The 27,890-nt window shown below is 36.6% G+C and overlaps 1 protein-coding gene and 1 long non-coding RNA gene across 4 annotated transcripts in view; one reads left to right on the forward strand and one right to left on the reverse strand.

The window, feature by feature from the left end:
* Window positions 1-18,674: 18,674 nt before the first annotated feature.
* Window positions 18,675-27,407, reverse strand: LOC119252822 (uncharacterized). 3 transcript variants are annotated; one of them, XR_008553323.1, is made up of 7 exons: window positions 27,255-27,407; window positions 26,187-26,295; window positions 22,981-23,053; window positions 22,403-22,528; window positions 20,147-20,250; window positions 19,660-19,722; window positions 18,675-19,207 (listed from the first exon to the last, which is right to left on the reverse strand). It is a non-coding gene; the product is annotated as an uncharacterized LOC119252822 (long non-coding RNA). The 3 variants fall into 3 exon arrangements; XR_008553324.1 differs by lacking the exon at window positions 22,403-22,528; XR_005126922.1 differs by lacking the exons at window positions 18,675-19,207; window positions 19,660-19,722 and adding an exon at window positions 19,731-19,790.
* The window catches only part of RFX6 (regulatory factor X6), a 48,610-nt gene continuing 40,184 nt past the window's right edge, over window positions 19,465-27,890 (forward strand). Inside the window, exons 1-4 of the mRNA XM_037520296.1 lie at window positions 19,465-19,744; window positions 20,061-20,217; window positions 22,940-23,063; window positions 25,004-25,065. Coding sequence (XP_037376193.1) covers window positions 19,522-19,744; window positions 20,061-20,217; window positions 22,940-23,063; window positions 25,004-25,065 — 566 coding nt within the window. The 5' untranslated portion in view covers window positions 19,465-19,521. The remainder of the gene's footprint in view (window positions 19,745-20,060; window positions 20,218-22,939; window positions 23,064-25,003; window positions 25,066-27,890) is intronic.

Consider the following 27,890-nt stretch of genomic DNA (forward strand, 5'->3'; position numbering starts at 1 on the left):
GTTACAGACACATTTCTGTGAAAAGGAGGTAATATTTAAAAAAAAATCAGCATCATTCAAGCATTGGCTTAAGAAGGAATATATATCACGGGCAGGCTGTTCCAAATCCAATACATCCAGTTTGTTTGCTAGGTAGCAGACACATTTAAAGGAACTTCAAAAAATTAAAGAATATAATGGGTGCTATAGTATTTTGATCATCCAAATTAGTCATAGATTCCATTGACATGAGGGACTGTGCCAAATGAAGAATGGAGAGGTCCCAATTCTTCAAAGTGTCAAAGGTTTCCTAAAGTCTTACCATTTTTACCATTAATAGGATTTCCTCTTAGGACCCAAATTAGATAATGTCAGTTGTTGAAAAAGCTTTATAAGCATTTATGAATTTGAAGACTCTTCAATTGTTTAGTATTGTATTTTACCCACCAAAATCATTTTATTCATGTGTGTGTGTGTGTGTATATATATAATTGGAAAAACTTACATTTTCATGAATTTAGTTACTGTGTTCACATAACCTCAAGTTCAAAGATAATTTTAGTAAAGACAGACTGAAAAATAAGAAATTCAGATAATTTCCCAGCAAAAGTGTATAAGTATTAAACAATTCAGAGTGATTCTGTAGATAAGTATGACCCTTATATGACTATACTGCCCAGATCTGACATTTGTTTGAAAAATCAGTGACAAATTTTTATCAACAATTTCTCTTTGGTTGCAGTTTTAGCAATATTTAGGATCTTTATAATCTGACAAAACTTAATCCACATTTTCTTATTTTATTTTTATTTTTTATTTATTTTTAAAACATTTTATGTACGTATGTATGTATGTATGTATGTATGTATACAAGCACTGGGTGCACTCAGAAGCTCTGGAGGGTGAGAGAATTCACCAGAGCCAGAGCGGGTAACAGAACAGGCAGACTGACTGAAATACACTGCTGAGGGGAGCAGCGGGTACGGCAAGAGAGGTCTGCGCGCCATGTGGGACCCTTGCCAGCAGCCAGGGATCGAACTGGTGCTGCAGAGGCTGTGGGCAGCTTCGCAGCCCAGTGCTCAACTGCTTTGCCACGAGGGGAGGCCGCATTTTCTTATTTTAATAAACATAATCTAAGTGTAACAATCTATGAAGAAGAAAGGTAGAAAAACGAATGGTTTTGAGAGCTCTTGTTTTGTAAAATGAGGTGTCATGTTGCAGAAGACCCTCTAACTTTGGACACTGACAGGCTGGGTAGCTCTGCCCACTAAAAAGCAGTTGACTTTGCTGAACAATTACTTTCTCATTTATAAAATAAGTAAAATACTCTGTCTCATGGTTTGAGACTTGCTGAATAGTTTGTAAAACTCCTAACTCAATGATTAACTCCCATGTTGGTGAGTTGGGATTGCTATAACAAAAATATCACAAATTGGGCCTCCCTGGTGGCTCAGAGGGTTGAGCGCAGCGCTGTGAAGCTGTCTGCAGCCTCTGCAGCATGGGTTCCATTCCTGGCCAACCAGGGAGATTCCCACATGGTGTGGCGGACCTCTCCTGTCTTGCCCGCTGCTCCCCTCATCATGTATTTCAGTCATCTGCCTGTTCTGCTCCCCACTCTGTCTCTGGTGAATCCTCTCACCCTCCTGTGCCTCTGGCCTATGCACCAGCTCTTGTATAAAAATAAATAAATAAATAAATAAATCTTTAAATAATAATAATAATAAATAAATAGCCATTTAAAAAAATATCACAAACTGGGTGGCTTAAAAACAAGAAGCGCTTATTTTCACTGTTCTGGAGGCTGGGGAGTACAAGATCTTGGCACAGAATTGATGTCTGGTGAGAGCCAGCTTCCTCATAGACAGCTGTCTTTTCACAATAAACCTCAGAGAGCAGAAGGGGCAAGGGAACATCCTTAAATTCTCTTTCATAAGAACACTAATTCCATTCAGAAGGCTCTGCTTTTAGGCCTAATCGCTGTCCAAAGACCCCCATCACCATAGTAACACCATCACCACGGGGGTGGGAGTAGGGGTGGGAGGGAGTTAGGTTTCAACACATGAGCTCTGGGAAGACACAAACATTCAGACCATAGCAGCTTCCTCTCTTCCTTTCCCAAAACCAAAGTGAAAATTATTAATTCCTAAATTTGGTATGCTTTCAGTGGTTAACTAAACCATTCGTCAGAGCTCCTTTTCAAGCATCTTAAGTGCATGCCTAATGGAAATTCTGATTTTTGTAATGTTTCACTAGTTGGTTATTTTCTCCCTACGTTATTAAGTTTGAAGAAAGACAGAGTATATTAATTACTTCGGAATTCCACAGACACAGAATATTCACTATCGCAGATTTTACTTATTGAATTAATGAATGAGTACATTCAAACAGCACAGAAATGGATGATTATAGCTTAGATTGCCCTACTTAGCAGGGTGAATAGCTTGAGGAAATTGCAGCCCTGGAGAGCTCAAAAGCTGGAAATTGGTGAGGACCACCCACAAGCTAAAAGTGGAAACTCCAAGTTCACAATAGTTGTCTCAAGTTTGTTATGTCAGAATGGAGATTTGTTTGGGAAAGTCAGTGACACCTGCTTCCCTGTTTAGTCCTCTGCTCTCCACTCCTTATATGGCAAATTAGTAAGCACCTGGCTGATTGTAGGCCCAACAGACGGTTACTACTGAAACTTATTTGTTTTCAACATACTCCTTCAGGTTAACAGTTCATGTTGTGAGTGTGGCATGTGTGTGTTTTAAGGATAAATAACTTTTTCATAAGTGATACACATGCAGCTCCTAGATTCAATTCAGTTGCAAGGAACAGCTGAAGAAAATGATAAGCAATTAGACAGCAAATTCAGAAATTCTGTCATATAAACAGGTTGTTAGTGGAAAAAAAGTAAGTGTACATAAATAGGAATATTTGTCTTTATAAGTTTCACATCCACAAAAAAAATAAGAAGTTGGCCATTTTGAGTGGGAAGTAAAACATTGTGTAAGATACAATATCAGGTCTACTCTTGAGATTCCAGAAAATCAACAGGTTTAATCATGGAATCAAAGGCAGACAACTTTGTTTAGACTCAGTTGGTGAATTGCAGATCTGACAGCAAACCATCACTGGAAGTTTATTTCAAAGTTTATTTGTAGAAAGACAATAGAACTATTGAAAGAGGTAGAACCTCTCTGTTATGATTGAAAAAGCATAACTGATAACTAATTTAAAGCGAGAACAATTCTACTTATGACTGCTGTCTTGAATGCTAGTTGTTAGATTCTATTGAACAGTAATTTCATTTTACTCTTCGAATCCACCAATTCTTCCTCAAACATAGTAGAAATAAATGTATATAATCCTTTGAGTCTGTAATGTAGAAAATGAAAATTGGAAATAAGTGGGGCTGACTTATAAGAATCTTTGTGCTGATACACTATTACTCAATTTCTTGAGGTACTGTCAAAGCTAAGGTGATTATGTAGCAATTCGATTGTAGGGGCAGGAACAGGGCACTGAGCAGGTTTTCTATGATCCAGCAGACCGGGTAAAGGAGGAGTCAGAGTCCTCAGTGGTTTTTTGCAGGTATTTTATTGGGATTTAGCGGGTATGTGGCAGGCAGGGGAGTTGGGGGGGCCGGGAGGCTGGCAGTCCTCCCAGCCCCCAGCCAATCAATCCTCACTCTCTCTGGGCTCTCTGGCGTTCTGTCTGCTTCTCTTCTTCTCTCGGCTTCCGTTTGTTCTTGTCTTCTACTGGCGTCACCGTCCCAGGACGCCGCCCTTAAAAAGCACAATCTTAGCCCAGGTGAATCTCATCTACCTATGCCCACACCCTACTCCAGGTGCCCGCCATCAGGCATGCATTCAGGACCGCAAGGATCCATCATCTATCCTGATGGCGGGAGGGCAGAAAAGCCTGACATTTTTCCTTACACTGTATCGATGCTTTGGAAAAGTGTAGCCAGAAGTTGGATCATTTTATACCAGCAATTTTTATTCTGAGGCCCACTTTATCAAAATTAGCCTGACAATTACCTGACAATTGATTAAAGTTAATTTCCATCACCTGTAGATGCTTTCCTTTCTTGGGAAGAGGGATAGTAAACTATGCCCAAAATATATTAATATTCAGTAAGTACATACTAAGTGTCTACTATGTGTCTGACACTATTGTAGGTGCTAGAGAAACAGAAGTGAACAAAAGGAGAAAGGAATACTATTCCTTATGAAGCCTGCATTCTAACGGTGAGGCAACAATTATAAAAATTTCTTTTATAAGATATTAGAAGGTATTAAGAAGAATAATAAAGCAGTGTAGGGGCATCGAAGTTTCTGGAGTTGTGTTGGGATTTTGGTCAGAAAAGCTGGTCAGTCAGTTAAGGCTCAGCTGAGGAAATGACTTTTGACTACAGACTTAAAAAAAGGTAAGGGTGGGAGGGAAGACTTGTCATTAGAGGTAATACAAAGGCCTGCAGCTGCACCACCCTAGTGAATATGGGCTAAAGGGAACAGAGGGAAGAGTAGTGAGAGATGAAGTAGACAAATTAAAATGCACCCTGTCATGACAGCCTCATAAGACATTGTAAGGAACTAGTTTTTATTCTAAAATGGAAAGGTATTGGCTGGTTTTGAGAAATAGAAGATTTTTTTAAAAAAAGATTTATTTATTTATACAAGCACTGGGTACAGTCAGAAGCGTGGGAGGGTGAGAGAATTCACCAGAGCCAGAGAACAGAACAGGTGGACTGACGAAATACACTGCTGAGGGGAGCTGAGGGGAGCAGCAGGCGCGGCATCGCCCGGTGGGCAGGGATCGAACCGGTGCTGCGGAGGCTGCGGAGGCTGCGGGCAGCTTCGCAGCCCAGTGCTCAACAGCTGAGCCACCAGGGGAGGCCCAATAGAAGATTTTTTTAAAGGCTCTTTCTGTCTCTGTGTTGAGACTAGATTAGAGGTATGTTGATGGTGATTACAGTAATTCAGGCTCCTATGAGTCTTGTAGCAGTAAAGAAGCAGTCAATTTTAGATATAGTTAAAAGGTAGAGTAAACAGAATTTGCAGACATGGTTATATAGAAAAATTGACAGCTCTAAAGTTTTTTTTTCTTCCTTTCTTGGTTTCTTTTCATGGATACACTAAGAATGCTGGGGCAGATTCAGGAAGCCAAATTACTTGGCAAATTACTGTTAATATGATGTAGTAAAAGTTCAAGAAAACTTTGTATTTCTCAATCTTTTTGTACTACTGTTATATTTAGCCTGGAGTAGTCGAATAAAATGGGATAAGAGATAAAGTGCAAACTGTCCTTTAACTTACTAAGTATGTAGTAAATATTTTTAATGATGGTCACTGAACCACCTAATTTGAACTTCATAGGTCTGTCCTTAGGTTTACCTAACAATATCAGCATATTTCTAGCTCATAAATTGCAAAAAATCAGTGTTTCCTCAATTTGTCTTCAATGATAGTGAAAATGGGGAAAAAAAGACTCATTTAAAATCACTATAATTTGCTTTAGTAAACAAGAGATGATAAAAGCATTTTCTTGTAATTATGGAGTAAACAAAAAGCTGTCCTTAAGAAAAATCTTTCCATGAGATACTAGAAAATAAAAACATTGATGAGTCACAATTTCAGTGAATGACAGAATGCTTCTTAAGCCAAACATCCAAGGACTTCCTTATTTAGGTGGTAGGAAAATCTGACAGAGAATTTTATGTGAGCTACCAGAGGAAGAGAAAAGAGAGTAACAACTCCAGGTCAATGTTTTCCAAACTTTCTTAAGATGTTAATAGTTGTTCTTTGATAAAAGGATTTTTTATCTAAATAAAATTTGGAAACACTGGGTTAAACTAAGTAAGATTTATTACCCCTCTCTGCTCCCCCCCACTTCCCAGTGCTCTCATTTCTCAGCCTTTTATTCAGTCTAGAGAGAGCTACAGGGAGATGTCTTTAAAGAAGTACATATCCCAAAGTGAGATTTATCACTTTTTTTCTTATTGATTTGAAGGGGTTCTTTATAAATTCTGCTAAACATATAAATGGAATGTTTTCTAACACTGTATCCTATCTTCCCAAACCTCTCTCCATGGTTATTCCCTAAAGTATTGCAGAGAATAGTGTTCCATTTAGGTCAAAATTATTAGCCCAAGAAGAGAACTTCATGGAAAAGTCAGAAAAAAAAATAACATTGTTTAGTTGTTAAACTGACAGGTCCCACTGATGACAACAAAATCTTACAATGAGTCTGAAGCTCATTTATTTTGCAATTGAATTGTTATGGTTTTGATACTGGGTGAGAAAGCATTTGCTAGTTTCACTTACTAATTGGTTCTGTAGTCAAAATTGACTCCTAAGACAAAACATAGGTCATCAATTAAATTGACACATGACCAACAGTGAACAGGTTTAAGTTAGTTTCTCAGTAAATGAATTTTGGTATCTTAGTAGGCAGATGAGAAACAAAACAGGAGAATCACCAATGCTGATTTAAAATTCTGTCTTTACCACTTAGTAATTGAATGAACCTAGTCAAGTAACATAATTTCTCAGTTCCCTCATCTGCAAACTAAGATTAATAATACTGACTTCCCATGACTTCTGGGAGGATTAAATAATTCCAAGTATGGAAAACATCTGAGTTAGCACCTGGCACCAGTGGCTGCTCAATCGCTATTATAATTAAAGGAAAATATTGTTGTTCAACATCCCCACCTACTGGTCAATCTAAACAATGATATTATCCAGTTAGTGAAAGAATTGAAAGTACCTGATTTTTAAGATATAAAGCACAATTCATAATCATAGTGATTAATGTGTACCGAGCACCTCCTATGTGTTAAGGAACTTTTAAAGATCTTTATAATATGGTAGTCACAAGTCACAGAATAATAACCTCAGTTTTGGGTTGAGTCAATATTAAGGAAGAGATCATTTTCAACATTATCAACAGACAAGAGAACAAATCATTGACTCAATACAGAGTAAGGTCTGAGGTCCATATTACCTTATGTCTAGAGGATTGTATCAGTCCCTCTAGATCACTTCTCTGTCTCCAGCTTTTTCCCAAATCAATCATCAACGTGCTGTAACATTAATTTTTCTCATGGTGATTAAAAACTAAAAAAAGGAAATAAGTTCTTGAAGAGACTTTTTAAAAAGTCTTTAAAAATGTACGTACCTCTCCTGTACCTCCTCTCTTGCCTCTAGATTCCCAACAGCTGTACCTCAAGCTCAGCAACTGGTCAGGCTCCACCTCCAGAGAAGTCTTTGTTCTCCCTTTCTGGTTTGCTCACCTTTCTTCCAGAACCTCAGCCTACATCATTTACTTCCCTGCTGAACTTGTATTTTATGTTGAGCTTACATCCTCACAATTCAATATAAGCTGCCCTTATAAACTTAAAACTTTCGAAAATCCAGACAAACCTCAGATCTATTCTGTTCCTTTAGTAAGGACAAATTGTGGTCTATAAACAAGGAGTTTTCCTAAAATAGTTGATGGCCTTCATAAATTTGCTGAAAAATTTAACATTATAATACAAGCTTATCAACAAGGTTTTTCTGATGTGTATGGATTAACTCGCATGCCTATTGGTGAAGATCAAGCCAAACATTGGATGAGACTTGCCGGATGGAAAATCCTGAAAAGTATTTAGATAAACAAAACCCTCATGTTTGGGGAGAGGCCAATAAAACTGGTGGGCAATCTTTATTAGATCATTTCATGGCATTTCCTAGCCTATTGTTTGGAATAAAATTCAGACTTATACACAAAAGCTTGATGAACCTGTTCATGATTATTATAAAAGGCTTAAAATTGTTTTCAGAGAAAACTCAGATTTATCTTTTGATGTTAGATTGACAAGGTTACCTTCAATTCACTATTTGTTAATAGATTCAATTCACTATTTGTTAATAGACTGAGCTGAGACCGTTCTCTTCTCATTAAAAGAAATAAAATAGAATGGGAAGGGCCTCCCCGGTGGCGCAGCGGTTGAGCTCTGGGTTGCGAAGCTGCCCGCGGCCTCTGTGGCGTCGGTTCGATCCCCGGCTGCTCCCCCGCCACCGGAGGAGGGTCCCACATGGCGCGCAGAACTCTCCTGCCGCCCGCTGCTCCCCTCAGCAGTGTACTTCGGTCCTTCTGCCTGCTCTGCTCCCCGCTCTGGCTCTGGTGAATTCTCTCACCCTCCCACGCTTCTGACTGTACCCAGTGCTTGTATAAACAAAACAAACAAACAAATAAATAAATCATAAATAAAAAAAAAAAAAAATAGAATGGGAAGATTATGCCTACTTCTTATTTAATTTAGCAAATCAGCTTAATTGTACTTTAGACAAGTCACAGAAAGGATTTTTAATACAGAACCAAAGACTTCCCAGTTTTTGCCATTATTATAAAAAAAAAAAAAACCAGGACTTTGGAAGAGAGATTACCACATACTTAAGAAATTTAAACATGTGGAGTCTTTCAATCAGCCTTTTCAAAGTCCTAATTCTCCATATTTGGGCTCTGAACAAATGTAGGACTTTTCCCAATCTTCCTACTTCATAAACTAGAAGAAATAATGTTGCAGATTGGGAATGACTCTCTCTGTCCTTACTAACACTGGAGCCATACTTCCAATATTTAACTGCATGGCTATCATGTAGCACCTACCTTGAAGTAACAAGACACTTCAAATTGTGGGGTTTTTCAATAAACTTCAAATAATTCCTGTTTCTGAGCCTATCACCTTTGGTTACCCCTGTAGAAGACTCATCCTTTTTCCTTCATTCCACAAGCCTGATTCATTTATCAGGTCAAGACTCCTTAGAAAATTATCAGGCTTTCCTTTTTCCCCCAAAGGTGAAATAATTCTAGAGGCTAATAATAATTATCAAAATAGTTGATCATGTGAGTTAAAAACGAATATTTAACATCCTTTATTTGCACTGTATCAACAGTATTAAACTTCATTGTGGAAATTCTGATCTGTTGCTCTATTGAATCAGATATCATCCTCCTTATGGGCAAGTTTTCTTATTGATTTTTGCAAAATTCATAGAACATCTTCCACCAAGATTCAGATAAATACCTCTAAACCTCTTCTCAGAATTAATCTAAACTTTGTACATAAATGGTCTTCATAACTTTAAATGAGAGTTTAACAAACCAACCTGCCTCTGACATCCAATTATCTGATTCTGATTCTCTCTTCTTTTTTGCATATTTCACTTCATGATTTAGTAGAGTGTATACTTCATTTGGGCAGGGCTGAGTAAGTTAATTCTTTCGTAATAGCAACATACAAAACCTTAGAGGGCACATATTACTTACTAAATAAATATTTGTTTACTGATAACTTCACTGGCTAGTATCATTTCCTTTAGGCTTTCTACTAAGTTTAAGTTTCTAGTTGACCCATACATGCGGTATATTTGGTATTTATCATATATAAAAGAGATAGCTGTGGATAATTCTACAAGAGCAGAAGCTTACTCATCTTACAAGTAAACACAAAAATGTTTTTGGTGTGGTTGTAACATTTAACGATTTCTCTAGGAATTCAGCCACTGTATAAGCTGAGGAAAGGTTATATTATGTATGGAACTTTAACAAAAGTTGTTCACTATTTCAGAAAATCATATCACCAATGGAATAATTTTCATGTATTTGAGTCCTGCTCCCCAACCTCCTCCCCCCTGCCAACAGCACACCAATATTATTCTGCATGTATGAATGTAATTTCTTCATTCCTGGTGATTCTGCATTTAGATGCAAACATCTTAAAAGCAAACTTAACAAGGTATTTCATTGTAGTCACGCCTAAGCATCTGTCCCCTGAAATGTATATTATTTATCATTAATTACTTTTCTTAGTTTACTGTTTATATCAGAGTCAGTATATTACATTAATTAAACCTATGTATATAGGTATCTATGGATTTCTTTTGGTATAGTAAAGAGAATATCACACAATATTTGTGTTAAAAGGAGCTGTGGGGATGTGGGTTAACAGGGCTTAAAGCCACTGGTCCAAGCAAGTATGAAATACACCTATATTTGGGAAGTGTAATAAACTTGGCACTTTATTCGTAAGAATATGATATTATTCATTTTTGTTAAGAATATGAATCTTTAAATCAAGGGCTGGGTTCAATCTTGGTTCCTCATTTCCTAACCTTGGATAGACCACTTACATTTTTTGAGTCTGAGCTTCTTCTGTAAAAACGTTATATTTGCACCTATTTCATAGAAGCAATAAGGATAAAATGGATAACATAGTACCCAGCACATAATAAGTTTTGAATAAATAATGTATTATTATTAAATTAAATAAATTGATTTGGATTATAGTGAATGAATAATGAATATTGAAAACCAATTATGAGAAATATATTGAGTATTTATGGTTATAAATATTGACAAATGCTTTGTAATTTTTCTTTGATTCCTGAGTCTCTTGCCCTCTCTTCTAGGCATAGGATTCAATATTCTCTTGTTCTATCATGTGTTTTTTCAGTCATGCCAAATTCTACTCCTTTCTGTTTATCTTGGTTATTTTCTCTGGGTCTTAAAATTGCATTTAGATATATATATCAAATGCTTAGGTTTGAGGGTTTTTTCCCATTTCTTTTTCTCCCAAGATACATATTTTCAGTGGCATTTCTTATTTTCCTCCTGGACTTAGAACTGCACACAGATGAATGTGTGTTTCAGATCTCTTTGGATATCATCAATCTGTCATGTAGAGATCATTTTGCTGGAGGAGGCTAGGCAGCCTGCTTTCTCAGCAAGCCTGGATGTCCTCTCACTGCGAGAGTTAAAGTGCATTACCGACAGGGAGAGAGGATCACATCCTACAAGATTTCCCACAAAGCAACATACACAAAGAGGACTTCATTCCCACTGTTCACTGAATGAAACAGTGAAAGCATAACATCCTACCATCCTCTTGTGCAATGAATCTTAAAACAATGGAAGTTCACAAATTTGAAAAAAAGATCACTTTACAATCTTAACTTTTGTATTAAATTCAGAATTTCTTTTTCTGACACACATTCAGATTTCTGCAAATATTCATAATTTTTCTAGTTTAAATCATTTGGATTCAAGCACATCAAAGTGGATGATGAAATAATTGGCAGTCTAATATATGACTATTGTTGGCACTGTGAAATTACTTTTTCTCTCTATAGGAGTGCAATTATCAATATACCAGAACAGGGTCAGACCAGAAATTATCCTTACCATGACCCTGGCTCTACTGAAATTATTCTTTTTGTCTTAATCACTTCCTGTCTCAATGATTGCAATTTCCTTTTTTAATGATCTTCCTCTATCCTCTTATTTCTAACACTAAGTGAATACTGAAGGCGGTCAGCAATCCATACGTTTAACGGAAACTAGTTGCTGGAGAATTTTCCATTAGTTTAATTTTTCTTACATGGCCTGCCAGCAAGTCATAGAATGACTTTGATCATTTACCTAGTATCCCTGGAGGGATCAATTGATTTTTATGTCTCCCTTCAAAATTAACTCATAGTTAGAATCAACCACATTTTTGATATGATTTAAGTTATACATTAGTAACTCTAATAGCTATACTGTGAGGGTGAAGTGGTTTTTTATTCAGTTCATAAAGTTGAAGCTTAGTTCACATTTTCTGTAAGTTTGTGAGTAGACTTAATATGCACTTTGCTTTTACATCTGATTTTATGTAGCCCTACTTGTCATTGAGTCCATTTCTGGAGACATGAGTAAACAGAAATTACAAATATATCAACCCCAAATGTATAATCAATCATATGTAATTATTTGCTTTCTATGATAGTGTAAAATGTTACTGTAATTTACTTTTAGTACTGCATGCCACTTTTTTTAAGTTGATATATTATTTTCAGAGTTATATATTTTCTGATTTATTTTGATGCATATAATTAATGCTGAAAGATCCCCATTGCTAAAACTGAAAATACTTTGCTTATTTACATATGGAAGTGAACATGTTTAATACTACAGATTTAGGAAAATAATTAATAAGTATTTTATTTAAAATATTAATCATTTGATGTTTTTAGCTATTTTTGGTTTTATAAAAATTAATATCAAAGTCACTTTTGACATATCTATCTATTATTGACTCCTCCCATGCACCTTTAATTTTTTTAACCTGGAATGCATGATGCTTTTAAAAAGATCCAACATAATCAACAAATAATTTTAATTTAAAGATAGAGTTTGATTAATTGTCTATACATTTTGCATTTTCTTACATTATGTTTATTATTTTTCATTTTAATGTGAAGTAATAATTCCCTTGAGTGGCTAAAGAAAAAGAACATACAATGAACTGTACTTGTTTCCTGCTATAATAATTATTAACTTATTTATTTCACTCAAACATAAATAACATAGTAACCAAGGAAAAATATTTTGTGTGATAGTATATCCATTTAATGATATTAATTAACTAGCAGTGGAAATAAGGAAACTACCCCAAGCCGTTTTTCACAAAGAGCTGAAGAATGACATTTCAACTTCTTAGTATAACACCCGTGCTCTCAAAACAGAGACAAAGTCAATGCCCGCATATTGCTAAGAGCATGTTGTGATGAACACACTAACAACAAGGGAGATGAGTTTTTCCTGGAGCAGAGACCCAACGGGGTGCCTCTAAGGGGTGGGATTGATCCCCGCTATCTCTTTTGGACTGTCCAGAGTCCTGCTGACCTCTCTATGACCAACATCATCTATTTGCCCAATTGTCCACACATGTCATTTATGAAAAACCAGGAAAGAGCTGCTGAAACTACCAAGAGTTTGTGACAACAATCATTCCTCAATCTGTCCTCCAAATTCTCTCCTCCTCCACAGTGCCTTTCTTACTTAGCCAATACTAAATTGTAATCCTGCTGAATGCATCCTTGGGCTATGATTTAGGCTTGGTCACTTCATCATCCCTACATTTCTAAAGGCCAAGTTTTTTGTCTTGATGTGAGAAATTTATAAAATATGACACTATATTGATACAATCCATTTCATCTAATAATTCTCTAATTTTGAGGAAGGAAACTACATAATTTCACATGGACTTGGGGTTAATTCTGATGCAGATGGTCCAACTTCAAGAAGTACCATTTTAATTGTAGCATCAGATAGAACCAAACACCTTCCCTTTTGATCAATTGTTTACTTATTACATTATTCTATTGTTATTTATGCTCTACTGGCACCCCAAATCAATAGGATATGGAAAGAGTAGCATTTACTCAGCTTCTCCAATTGATAAATTGTTCAGTAAAGATGATATATTGGACTCAAAAGCTTTCCAATTGAATGAGGGACGAGGAATAAATTCACTGCATACACACTCTTATAACACAGGCTGGAGCTCATCGGTACAGTTATTCATTTCACTAAGTGACAAGTTAAAAAACTAGTGATTTAATCAAAACTAATTGTTTTAGCTTTAGATTACATGAGTTCTGAAAAGAGTTATTGATTTTAATAATACAGTTAAAAAGCAATATATTTCATCAAAATTATTAATGGTTATTAGTCAAATTTTATATGCAACAAATGATTATAATCAACATATTCACATGTGATTTTATAAGATACAAAACATTGGAAATTGGGGAAAAATAAAGCTATATTTCAATATACATGGAGTAGGGGTTCTAGATAAAGGAAATATTTTGAGAATAATTCACAACTGAGCTATGATATACAGAAGCACACTGAGAAGAAATACAGTTTTGGAGTCAGCTATTGATTACAGAAAATTCAGGACAAAGTTATAATAAAGCATGTATACTTTCTTAAATTTTAGATGCTCTAATTCTTTCTATATTGTCTATGACAGTAGAGGAAACAACTAAAAATCCATAGTTACAATAAAATTCTTTTCATTTCAATTATTTGCCTAGTTATGATGGAATATTAGAACTGAAAACCTTTCTCCTTCCTGCTTTTCCCCATTTCTCACAAATGAACACTGGTTTAACATGAAGCAATTTATTTTCACTTTGTAGACTACACATTATCTTTGGAAATTAAATCTTTAATAAAACAGCTTATCTTATAGCATCAGTTATTACCTAGTAGCCACTAAGAAAATATGTGGAAAATATTATACTGTAACTAAAGGGTTGAAAAAGAAAAAGTTTGTTTTGCCGAATTTATTTGAGTCAGTGTTCACACTTGGAATACCTTATCTTTTTTTAATACCCATAGACTGTATCTCATTATGAACATTTCTTTTTATAAAAGCAACTACAGAATTCTCTGGAGGTGCAGTAGAAGAGAGATGCCTACGAATCTTACAGAGGTGATAGTCAGGAAATTTAAGTAGCTGTTTTAGAGTATCCTGGGGTACCGCACATTGTTTCTCCGCCAAGTGGAATGTGTGGGTATATCTCTGTGAAATTTCTTAAAAAGTCAAACAGAGGACCTCCCCTGGTGACGCAGCGGTTGAGCGCTGGGCTGCGAGGCTGCGCTGGTTCCGGCGAGGGTTCCTCACGGTGTGCAGACCTCTCTTGCCGCGCCCACTGCTCCCCTCAGCAGTGTGTTTCGTCAGTCTGCCTGTTCTGCTCCTCGCTCTGGCTCTGGTGAATTCTCTCACCCTCCCGTGCTTCTGACTGTACCCAGTGCTTGTATAAACAAATAAATAAATCTTTTAAAAAAAGTCAAATAGAGAATAAAATATGTATAATCTACTTATCTACACATAAATTTATAAAGTAACATTTTTTATTTAGTATTTTAATGTATATTGTATTTGATCTTTGTATGAATCCTTGGAGGTAAGTTTTATTATTCAAAATATCCTTCACTTTTAACTTCTATCCCTCCCCATCTCAGATAAACAAATGCCCCATCAAAAAAATAAAATAAAATATTGCTCCACACTCACTCTCCAAACTGCTTTTCCACTAGCTACAGCCACTCTGATGTCTCTACAAGTTCAGCCAACTTCTTGTGATATGTAAAGCTATCACCAATCCATTAGTGTATCAGTTAGTTTTTGCTGTAACAAACAATCCCAAATTTCAGTGAATGGAAATCACAATCATTTATTTGTGCACATTTCATTGAGTCAGCAATCTACTTGGAACTCAGTTGGACTGGGCTTCACCAAGACTCATTCATGAATCTGTACTCAAGTGGCAAGGCACCTGGAGACCAGTTGTTTTAGAGTGCCTTTATTTACAGTTGGTTGTACTTATTGGTTAATTCTGGCTGTCAGCTGGTTTGTCATGTTTCCAGCAAGCTTGCCTTGTTCTCTTGGCTTCATAGCAGTCAGTGGTCTTAAGGTTTCCAGCATCAGCAAAAGAGAAGAGATGCCCCAGTGCATAAATGCTTTGCAAGACTCTGCTTGCGTCCTCAAGTTCAGAGTCCACATATAAGGGATATCCAAAGGCATGCATGGAGAATGTAGGAATTATTAGGAAACAATATTGCAAAAATTGATCACAATCACCATGTATGCTTCCCAGTCTTTCCCCGAGTCACTCTTTCTTTTCTATATACTGTCCATGCCCTAGCTGAATCCCATGTTTTATCATGTGGTCTTCCTAACTTTCCTCTCCTGCAACCCACTCATTCTTTAGACTTCCTATCCACCTCAATGATTCATTACCATAAGTTAAAATAAATTATACATTTCTTAGCTTGAACTAGATCCCTTAGGATCTGACCTCAACTCATGATTATTCAGGTCTCATGATGCTCCAAGTAGGTTCTCCTTATCCTCCAATTAGGTGGTCCTCCAACCAGATGTGCACTTCTGTAAGTCTAGCCTGCCTTCCCCCTGTGAATGCAACAAGAAAGTTATATTATCTGTGGAGCTGTTGGTCTGCCCTCCTTGGACAAGGCTGCCTTGCCTGAGCTGGTCACACTCACCTCAGTGCTCCTGGAGCACTTTGTGCATGCTACCATAACAGTACTTATCATACTGGAGTCTGTTAGATATGCTTCTTCCATTCATTTTTTATACCAATTATTTAGTAGGCAGCTACCAAATACTATCGATGGTTTAATATACATATTTAATATTTATTTTGATTTGTAAGTAATATTTTTGTTATTTACTATGTACACTTTTTACCACACTATATAAGAAACATTTCTCAGATAACAAATAAAGCAGTCCATTATTTACTTTTGTACATGGATTAACCTAATCTATTGTTTTCACTGTTGTGAACATACAATTAATTTTATATTAATCGCAAAAAGTCCATTAGATTATCTTTTATTGAAAATGGAGAGTTAAGTGGTTACTTATATGTGAAGGATAAAGTTTAGTGGAGATGCTGAGTGTTAAGGTTGAACAAAGTAATTTTCAATAAACAGTGATTTTATTTTAATTAAGGAAATGAATATTAAAATATTTACATGCACTCTATTTGTAACAGTAACATAATAAAAACAGTTTTCAAGCTTTTAACATTTTTATGTGCATACATATTCCCCTAGAACTATAATATTTAAATACCTTCCATTTACAAACAACTTTAGGTCAACTTAGCCAAAGATAAAACTTTAATGTTTTTAAACTTTTATTTTGAAATGATTTTTGTATAAATAAAAAGAGTGATGTAATAAGTATCTATATATTTTCTATCCTGCTTTTTAGTTTACTGAACAATGTATCAAGTAAATATAAACACAAATTAACATAGATGGGTGATTCATTAGGGTTTCTATTTTGAAGAGTTACAAGGCAAGAAAGTCTAACATCATAGCCCTAGGAAAAATTTAATGAATATTTAAAACCCGGAACTAGATTCAGCAGCTTTCTCTCAATGGAGACACTTGTGCCTCAAGCTTGAGTTACTACCTCTAGATTGTCATTCAAAATTAAGTCCCTGTCTGAGGTGTAAGACACAGCTTTAACTTTGGAACAATGGTGATCAAAGATGTAGTGATTATTCATAAAATTGTCTAGCAATTGTGTGTTCAATAACCATAGTGATTTCTTGAAGAGAATATTTAAAAAAATGTTAATCACTGTTTTTGAAAATTTCTTTTTGTTATTATTTTCCTGCCTGGATTCTTTTTTTATTTTTTTTTTTTATAGTTTTTTTTTTTTTAATAGAGGCATGTTATTTATTTATTTATTTATTTATTATATTTGTTTGTTTGTTTTGTTTATACATGCACTGGGTACAGTCAGAAGCGCGGGAGGGTGAGAGAATTCACCAGAGCCAGAGTGGGGAGCAGAGCAGGCAGAAGGACGGAAGTACACTGCTGAGGGGAGCAGCGGGTGGCAGGAGAGGTCTGCGCACCATGTGGGACCCTCCTCCGATGGCCGGGGAGCAGCCGGGGATCGAACCGGCGCCGCAGAGGCCGCGGGCAGCTTCGCAACCCAGCGCTCAACCACTGCGCCACCGGGGAGGCCCCCTGCCTGGATTCTTATGACTCATAACTATTTTGTCTTTAAAACTTTGGGTGTATATGCTCAAATTAATTATAACCACAAAGGACAATTTAGCATAATGACAATTTCTGCCATCCCCACTCTTTTTGAGCACTGCTTTATTCATTTGAGAAGTATTGCCATTAATTCCTCAAATAGTAATTGTTTGAATATTCACCAGTGAAGCCTCTGGGCTTTTTTATGTTGTAAGTTTTTGATTATTCATTTAATTTCTTTGTTACAGATCCATTTAATTTTGATTTCTGACCAGAAGCACAAAGAACTTAGATATTTTGTTAAGAAGATAGTTTATCTAAAATAAAGGCAAAAAGAACATTAAATGATCTTTGTATTTTCATTGATCATGTAAGCTGGATAATTGCCAGATATTTACTTAGTGTCTGTATGACTTACACACACACACACACACACACACACACACACACACAATCAAACTGGATAGCAAGTGTTTAGTATTTTTAAAAATTCAAAAAGAAATCCCACTATTTTCCTGAATGCTTTTCTTCTGAATTTGTGATATAAGTAGGTTGAGTTTTGTGTGTGTATGTAATTATGAGCATATTCATAGTTAATCACTATGAGTCTGAGGGTGTCTCTGTAAAGGAGGAATATTCTAAATTTTAGTATTGAAGAGCAAAGCCCTAAGGACTGAGAAAGCTCTGAGGCTTTTGAAAACTGGGAAGAGAGGATTGATAGACAAGGTTGTGGGAGGTGGTAGCCTATCTTTGATTGCTTGGATGGATGGGTGGTCCTAATTGGACCCAACTTCTGGAGGTACCAGGTAAAGAGAAACTTGAGAGGTGATGGCTTTTCCATAATGGTACTAAAGAGTGGATAAGGTTCAAACACACCATTAATCCTGGCTGTTTAGGCAAGGTAATGCTCTTAGACTGTATTACAGTTCCCCATAATTCACCCTTTCATTACCTTCCTACCACATAGGGGGCCATTTTTGTTGTCATTGTTCTATGTTAAATTTCCATGCTATGTAGTCTAATTCTAAATTCAAGTTAAGGGGTGATTTCTCTTAACAATGTTCCAAATAAGGCTAACAGTATCCAAATCCCCTCCTCTTCCCTCTCCCCTTCCACCCCCCAGAGCGTTAGGCATAGCAGTAATCACATGGCTTATTTGTTAAAAGAACATGGAAGGAGAGATTGTGTGTCAGTCTGCAGCTAGGCAACGCTGACTCCAAGTCTCTCCTAACTTCTTTTTGAAGAGAGCACAGGCTATGATTTTCAATGCAGAGGACTCTCTCGCTATTTTGTAAATTGTGATTTTATTTTTCATTTTAACAATTGTACACGGCTCTTTCCCAGTATAAGAGATGAGGGATCGTCAGGCCTGCCGCACGCGTTTAAGTCACCAAACACTAAATCGCAGAGAACGCATAACTTTTTTTCTAGTTCTGGGCCAGTTAGTGCCCCTGTTACAGAGCAGCCCCGATACAAAACGGCGTGAGATCCGGCATCCTGGGTGCTGGTGAGCCCAGGAGCCGGGCACTCTGGACAAGTGTGTGATACGATGGCGTCTGTCCACAGGTCACTAAGTACAGCCCTCAGCACCCCGTAGGACTACTCCAGAAATAATAAATCAGCCCTGCGTACAAAGACTGAGCAAAGAATGCTCTGGGGGCCTCCCTTCCCTGGCCCAGGTGAGCAGAATCAAGGCTGTTCGGCCGCAAGCGTCATTCGCGTCTCCAGGTTGTAGGGACGGAGGCAGTTGTAGCTGCTCTTCCGAAGGAAATCAGAGCGGAGCCCGCTCAGATCTTTCTGGGAGTTGCTGTATGAAATGTGTCCACGGGTCCACCGCAAGCTGTGAGGGAGGAAAGAGGTGTGGGGACCGGCGCTCTGTCGCTCCGGAGGAGACGGGCAAGACAGGTGAGCATCAGCCCGGCAGACTGACAGGTGGAAAAGGGTCCTGCTCCGCATTCCCCCCCCCTCCTTACCTGGCGCCGCTAGAGCTGTACCTGTGCGCCGGCTGCAGTCTCCGCGACGCCGCGGGGCATCGGAACCTGCAGCCTCCGCCCCAGGGCCCCCCGCCCCGCCCCTCCTCGCCCCGCCCCGGGCTCGGGGCTCAGCTGGGAGCCCGCCGAGCGGCGGGTGCCCTGGTCTCCGTCGGCCAGCAGGATGTCCAAGGTTCCGGAGCTAGAAGACGCTTTCCTGCAGGCTCAGCCTTCGTCCCAAGTTTCCCCCGAAGTCCAGGAGGAGTGCTGTGTACAGCTCCTGGGCAGGGGCTTGCTCGTCTACCCCGAGGAGCGGGCCTACCTGGTGCCTGAAACTCAGCCTGGGGGCGCGCTGGGCAGCGCGGAGAGAAGTGAAGATCCGGAGCTGCGGGTGGGAGTTAAATCTGGTGAGTGCTCTGCCCCTCTCAGGATGTAATTTGTAGCGCGAATGTTCTAAGGAGGGCAACCAGTGATAAAAATAAGCATCACTTCTCACACAGAGAGATGGGGTATACGCTGTTCACGTTCAAGAAAATGTTTGTCAACTAGATTGTTAACGCTAAGCGATTTTTTTTCATAACTCTCCCCCATTTCTGTTCCCCCACTCCGCCATCGCCCTTTTTATATGTGTACCCCATTTGTATCCAAAAAGGTACATTTCGAGATTACTTAGTTGGTTTTATATCCTGATTTTTTTTTATCCTCTTTTCAACTTGCAATCAGAAATGCGTTTAAGCAATGGTAGCTTTTCCTCTGAAGAAGATGATGCAGACAGTCACGACAGTAAAGCCAAAGCAGCTGATTCGCACCTCTCGCAGAAGAAAACCATCACGCAGATTATGAAGGATAAAAAGAAGCAGACTCAGCTCACGTTGCAGTGGTAAGACTTGCCCACTCGGCTCCTCTTAAACACCTGTTGAGTTATAAAAGTCAGTGTCTTCAAAAACTGCTTTTTTCAGTTTGCTTCTCCATCAAACTTTTGTGGGGAAGTTTAAAGGGTCAGTTAGAAACTCAATTTTTTTTCCCTCTGTGTATCTGTGTTAGAGGTATATTTTGGTACTGATGGGAAATTGCCTGCATTACCATAAAAATCACAATGTTTTGCTCATTATTGACTAAAACTATAATTTCTTCAAATGTAAACAATTATGTTTTTAATGAAATTTGCTTAATGTGCAATCAATTTGTTTTTTTAAATATTTGTTATTTGGTAGTTTTTGTGTTTATAAAACACGATTCCTAAAAACACCTTAAAGGGAGGATCTTTACATTACCATTACCCGTAAGTGTGCACATTACACATTAAAAATAATGTATTAGTTAAAAGATAAACTGTATTTGAACTAGAATACGTAGAAAAATTAGTCAAGATATCACTATTAACTTAAATAAATGTTCAACTATTTTTATAGCACCTGCCATATGTGATTTATTATAGTGAAAAATCACAAATTGGATTTTGTGGAAAATCTTTTAAACACAAGAGATTATCAGTAGACTTTCTATATAGAGACAACAATTTGTAATATTGCTCTAAAAAGGAAATGAAATCTTAAGTAAAAGACAAAACATTAAACTCTCTACATAGTGCAAAGAAATTAGTGTATAAAATTCCTTCCAAATTCCTAATTATAAATAAAGAAATGAAAAGGTCTTTTCATTTATAGATTAGTAAATAATCTGTGCAATATAAATATAAAATGTAAATGTAAAGTATAATATGAACCTTAGAAAAATGCAATAAAAATAGTTCCTAAAAACTAGTAAATTTAATATTTATTTAATCATTGAATTACAATTTGCATATGCTAAATTTTTGTTTTTATATACTTGAGCACTTTCAAATATTTGGAATAGAAACCAGATTTGATTCTTAAGTTGTTGTTGAGCTATTAAAGTTGGTGTCATGTTTGCTGATTAAGAATACACTAGAGCAGGAAATAATTTAACTAATTATATGAAATATTTAGAGTACAACTATTTTCTTTAGGTAGGATAATTGGAACAAAAGAGTTTTGATTTCAAATATATTATGGAGTTCCTTTGAATGATGCCTTCCATTTTTTTTTCAGTTCAAATTGAGTGAATTGGAAATAAACTGAAGTTTTTGTTTTATTAATATGCAAGGATTACAATTAAAGAAGTGAAAAATGCCATGCTCAGAATTAAAATGCCTACAAGACAAAGATAATGCCTACAAGAGTATCAAAGTAGCAAATGAGTAGTGGGCATTATATGCATGCCATTGAAGTATAATCTTTAAAAAACTGAATGTTTCTTATAAGTGGTTTTAATATTTTTGAAACTATGAAACACTATCATTTTTATTTGAATTTTCCATACTCTCACCTTTAAAATGACTGTTAAATTTTTAAAAACCTGGTTTTATGTTTGATAATTTTTCTTTAAGGTTATGATGATTTGGGGGCATATAAGAAATGGGAACTGGAAATCAAAGTGAAAAATCTTGTTGAATAACTCCAGTTTTCATTGTCAACTAGGCGTCTGGTTTTAGTTATGTAACAATTACTAGATTTTGGTCCTTTTTTTTTTCTTCATAGGAAAACGGGCATCTAGTGCTTTTCCTTTTATTGGCTCAGGAAACTCCTTCTTTAGCTTTTATTTCATTCATCTTGGGAATATGCTGAATTGAAGATCATGAAGGGTTTCACCCAATTTTAATCTAAATGCCTACTCTGTATTTCCCTGTATAATTATTATAAATTTATTATAATAATATAATTTTACTTATGTAAAGTGGGTATAAGTAAATTTCAGCCAAAAATAACTTACTTAATTGTTAGGAAACTGGAAATAACATCTACATGTTTTGATTTCTAGATTACTGTTCAAGTAGTTGTAATACTGAAATATGTATTATTGCATATATATGTTGCATTTGGATGCAATGCAGCATCCAAACTAAATAGAATTATCTCTAAATTTTCAAGCTTATATAATGATATTTATAATATGCAGTTGGAGTTTTGGCATATATAGAGTCAACTATAGAGAATTACATTTAATTTGGAGTATACAACATTTGTGGTAATTATAGTACTCACCACAGCAAAATGTTGTAGGGTATCACTTCAGTGTATCATTTCAGACTCAAATGAAGTATGCTTTGTTTATGTGATTTTTGCAAATAAATGCATCTCCATATTTCCATAACTATCAAGGGCTCAGAACTGTAATAGTTTGTGAAATAAAATAAGATTGTTGGCAATTGTCAACCTAAAACTCAACAACATTTTAGTGTTGAGAATGTTCCTTTAAAAAACCATCATCTTCAATTTCACCATTTTTTTTTATATCACAGAACAGACCATGATGAACAGTGAATATTTACATAGAAGTAACACCTATTACTTGGGATGTGGACCAGGCAGGAGTGATTTTTACATTAGCCATGATACTTAAACTGCACCAACATTAATCCACATGATCCAATTTTTAATAATATCCCAAATAAAGGAAGTTTACTCATGAACTCATTTGTATGTAATCAGGTTTTCAAAATGAGCAATTCATCATGAAAAAAATAAAAGAGAAAAGGAAAGGAGAAATGAAAGATTTTACCCTTTTTTTTTCTTACTTAGGCTTGAAGAGAATTACATTGTATGTGAAGGAGTTTGCTTACCAAGGTGCATCCTTTATGCACACTACTTAGATTTCTGCAGGAAAGAGAAATTGGAGCCAGCTTGTGCAGCCACCTTTGGAAAGGTAAATGACATACTGGTTACACTATTTACAACTAGAGCCTTGTAAGATAGGCATATGGAAACAAATTAATCTGAGCAAGTGTTCTTACAGAATATTTAGAAATTTATTTTGCTTTGATTTTGACTGCTAGAACCCTGGCCATTGGGAGATATAATATGACCCATTAGGAAGCTCCATTTGAGTCATGATATTTCCCTTCAAAGAGGGAAATAACACACTGAAGAGTGTGTTATGTCCTATGTTATGAAGAAAAACAAAGTGGTGGTGACAAGTATCTCGATGATGCAGTTGGGGGTTGTGTTTATCATTTAGCTAGCCCAAGTATATGAGTTTTTAACAGGGTTTTATTCCATTACATCAGTAGTTCTGATTCTCCATTTCATGCTGAAAATGTGTACACCCCCAAATCTAAGGAATTTTTGTTGGAGTTGGTTAAATTTCTCTGATTTGAAAACATTCCTTTTTACCCAACCTGTATGGTTAGGATGGGAATGTATAGAACTGATGTTAGTAGACTTAAATATGTTGCTCTCATTGTGAGAATGATGAAGCAGTGTCAATGTCTTGGGCAAGTCTTGTTTTTGAGATTTTTGTCATGCTCTATTTTTAAGAACCCAGGATGCCTTAGGAAAACTATGGGAAACATGGGTCTCCAATACTGCATCCCATAACTGATAAACTGAAATCCAAATTCTAACCTGTAGAGGGACTCATCATCCAGAAAATAATGCATACTATGCCCCAACTTTCCAGATTTTAAAAATAATCTATTAACTAATTGAAAAACTATCTGTTTATAGGAGACAGTGTGGTATGTGTGGTGATTCAGTGATTTAGGTTCTTGCCTAGATTGTGACTAATTTGTTGTGAGACTTTCTGAAGGTCAATTAACCTCAATTCTCAGTTCACTCATTCTATAAAATGAGGAGATTGGATAAGACAACTTCTAAGGTCCATTTAGTATTACTGTTCTGAGTCCACCTTATGTCAGAAATCCTTAGCTATTGGGGAGTCATGAAACACTTTGAGAATTTGATTTAAAAAAAAAAGTAAAACTATTGAAACAATTCCTGAGAAATCGACATACACAAAAACTTACCTGATAGAGCCCTTCAGAGATCATGAATGGATCTGTTATAATTCTAGTTAAAATTCCTGTTTTATATAGAAGACTTTTTTTTGTTCTTTAATCATACACTAATTTTTGCTAATTAGAGAAAAGTGCATAGAAAAGAAAACACTTTCTAAAAACTGCTGTTGAGATCCAGTAATACAAAGGGAGATTCATGTTTCCCAGGTGAGACTGGGCCAGATATTTAATTGTGGTAAATCTCTGGTTTATTATAAAGAAATCTAAATCTTCCCACTAAGTATATAAATAAAGCAAGAACTGCTTTGGTAGTAACATCAAGCAAAAACAGGTATTAGTATGATCTTCTTTGGAAATTGAGATAAAGGTAGTAGACAACCTCATCAAAAAATATTCCTTCCTGGGCCTCCCCTGTGGTGCAGCGGTTGAGTGCTGGGCTGCGAAGCTGCCCACAGCCTCTGCAGCACCGTTTCAATCCCCAGATGCAGGGGAGGGTCCCGCATGGCACGCAGACCTCTCCTGCCATGCCCGCTTCTCCCCTCAGCAGTGTATTTCATCGGTCTGCCTGTTCTGATCCCCGCTCTGGCTCTGGTGAATTCTCTCACCCTCTCGTGCTTCTGACTGTACCCAGTGCTTGTATAAATAAATAAATCTTTAAAAAAGAAGTTCCTTCTTGCCTCTCCTGATGTTGTATTATTGCTTAGCAATATGTGAATGGTATTATTTTTTCCAGACTAAATATTTACTCAAAGTTCAACATTTTACTTCCTAGAATTAATTAGTTGCAAGTGACTTGCACTAGACCCACACTCTTTTTAAAAACTAAAATAATTGTCTTTTTTTTTTTCAGACAATTCGCCAGAAATTTCCTCTCTTAACAACAAGGCGGCTTGGAACAAGAGGTCATTCAAAGTAAGACACATTGAGAGCACCTATTAGGTCTATACATGTGGTACCTTGTACCTGAGGCTTCACATGGGTTGAAATCAGTATTTATCAGTGAATAGAACCTGGTATTCTCTTCTTGATGAAGCAGACTTTGGATTTTGGAATTATGTTTTAAAAACAAAATTTACATAGAAAAATCATAACATACTATTTTTTCTTTTGCAATAATTTGAATGAATCATTTTCATAATCCTAGAACCACTACTAAAGCTACCAGTGTCATGAGAGGAAATGTGACCAAAAAAAATCTAAAATATTCCCAAAGAGCAGACCAAAGCCAGGGATGAAGCATGGTTCAGGTTCTTCCTCTGACTTCTTTTCTTCTCTACATAACAATTTCTCAATAATCCCTTTTTTCCCCTTCAAGACAAATAAAATGCATAAATGACTTCTTTTGTTACCTCCTAATATAAATATAAACATAAAATAAGCCATCACCTACATTTTTTTAAAAGATTTATTTATTTATACAAGAACTGGGGTACAGGCCAGATGTGTGGGAGGATGAGAGGATTCACCAGAGACAGAGCAGGGAACAGAACAGGCAGACTGATGAACACACTGCCGAGGGGAGCAGCGGGCGAGATAGGAGAGGTCTGCTGCGCCATGTGGGTTGTTCCCTGGCTGGCCGGGAACTCGTGCTACAGAGGCTGTGGAGAGCTTCATAGGTTGCATCTTAACCCCTTGCACCACCAGGGAGGCCCCACTTACTCTTTTTCTTAATAACTTCAGCTTTTAATTTCTCTTGCAGCAATAACTAGAGAAACCCCAGTCATAGATTATGAGTAACCCATTATTTCCTCTGTTTTCTGCCTTTTCTTTACTTTTCCAGATATATTTTTTAAATTTTAATTAATTAATTTTCTAATATTTTTTAACATCATCTTTCATTTTTGTACAATGCATGCATTTTCATCTTGGTTATAGTCCCCATAAAATTCCCACCACCCATTCACCCATGAACTATCACCATGGTCCCTAATGCTCTTCCCACCCTTGTTTTGATCCTACTCTCTTCTCCTCCCCTGTAGTTTGTCTCTATTTCCAGATATCTTTTATGCTGAAATCACCTCAAACCTGCATACCTTTCAAGGTTGCTCTGTTGCTTTCCTTCTCTTTGCTGTTTCTTGAAAGAGTAGCCATCTGCTTACTTGCCTCACCAGTGATCATGTCTCCACCCTGTCCATTCTTTACCTAGGCAAAAACTCAATAACTCATTTTTACTGTCATTCACTTGTCTTGGCACCTGTCTACCATTTGAATCTGCTGATAGTGTCCTCTTAAAATAAATATATGCAACTTTGTCTTCTATGTGATAGCCCAACCTAGGTCCTCTTCTCTCTTATAACATGAGCTTTCTTATCTGTCTAGTATCTGTTTCTGTCCTAACATATAGTCTAGCATTATTCAATGAAATTTAACACAATAGATATTTAATTCATTTTTTTCAGTAGCCACATGAAAAAAGTAAAAAAGAAACAAATTTATTTTAATATTTTTAATTAATCCTACATATCCAAATATTATTTACCATGTAATCAAAATAAAAATTATGGGGTATTTCACATCCCTTACTGCCTATGAAATTTTTGAAATCCAATGTCTATTTTGCACTTATAGTACATCTCAACTCAGACTAGTCACATTTCAAGAGCTCAGTACCCATGTGTAACTAGTCGCTATGGATACCCCATTAGCAAGTTCAGTTTTTGGCACTTACCAAAAATCAGGTCCTATTTTTGAAATCTCTTGAGTCTGTCTCTCTCCATTCTTATTTTTATACCCTGACTTCACTCTGACTTTCCAGTCCATTCAATACAATTTTTCCAATTAGCCTCTAAAGTTTATATTAATATTGATGACTAATGGGCCTCCCCCCATGGTGCAGCGGTTGAGTGCTGGGCTGCGAAGCTGCCTGCAGCCTCTTAAGCGCCAGTTCGAGATCCCCAGCCGCCGACAAGAGTCCCACATGGTGCACAGACCTCTCCTGCCATGCCCGCTGCTCCCCTTAGCAGTGTATTTCAGTCAGTCTGCCTGTTCTGTTACCCGCTCTGGCTCTGGTGAATTCTCTCACCCTCCCGTGCTTCTGACTGTACCCAGTGCTTGTATAAACAAATAAATAAATCTTAAAAAAAAATATTGATGACTAATACCTTCAAATTCAATCATATCTCCTTCATGTTCAGCAGCTTATAATTTCTACTGTTAGGGACCAACTTTTCATACCCCACCTTTCAGGATACATTAAAAAGTAAACCCAACCTATTTTCTTATCTTATCATCAGCTTCTCACTCTTCAGCATGTAGCCTATGAACTTACCAAATTATTGCCTAGCAACCTTTATGTCATCATCAGCGGTCATTCTTTTGCTTATGCTGTTTTCCTCTATGGAGGATGTTCTTTTCCTTTCCTTACATGTCTGTTGAAATCTTATCCATTTAAAAGAATGTCTCATAAATATCTTATGACTCTTTCCTTGGTCTCTTGATTTTGCTTTAGGCTCTTTCCTTGTACCCTCATAGCAGTTTGTGGGTACCTACCCTAATGCAAAATTAACTTTTCTTTCCCCTCAACCAACGTACTTTGAGAATAGAAATTTTGTCTCATTCATATCCTTTCTGTGGTTGGCAACATAGTATATTATCAATCATAGTATCATATCAATAGTATATGAATGATTCCTATTAATGTTAATACTGTAGTCTGAGGAGAAATAAAATGTGAGATTAAAAAAGACAAAGTTGTCCCTTTCCTTATCAAGTCAGTTTTTTTTCAAAGTTGACTCAGT

The sequence above is a fragment of the Talpa occidentalis genome, unplaced genomic scaffold, assembly GCF_014898055.3.
Source record: "Talpa occidentalis isolate TD23 unplaced genomic scaffold, MPIMG_talOcc4v2.1 talOcc4.2, whole genome shotgun sequence".
Lineage (NCBI taxonomy): Eukaryota > Metazoa > Chordata > Mammalia > Eulipotyphla > Talpidae > Talpa > Talpa occidentalis.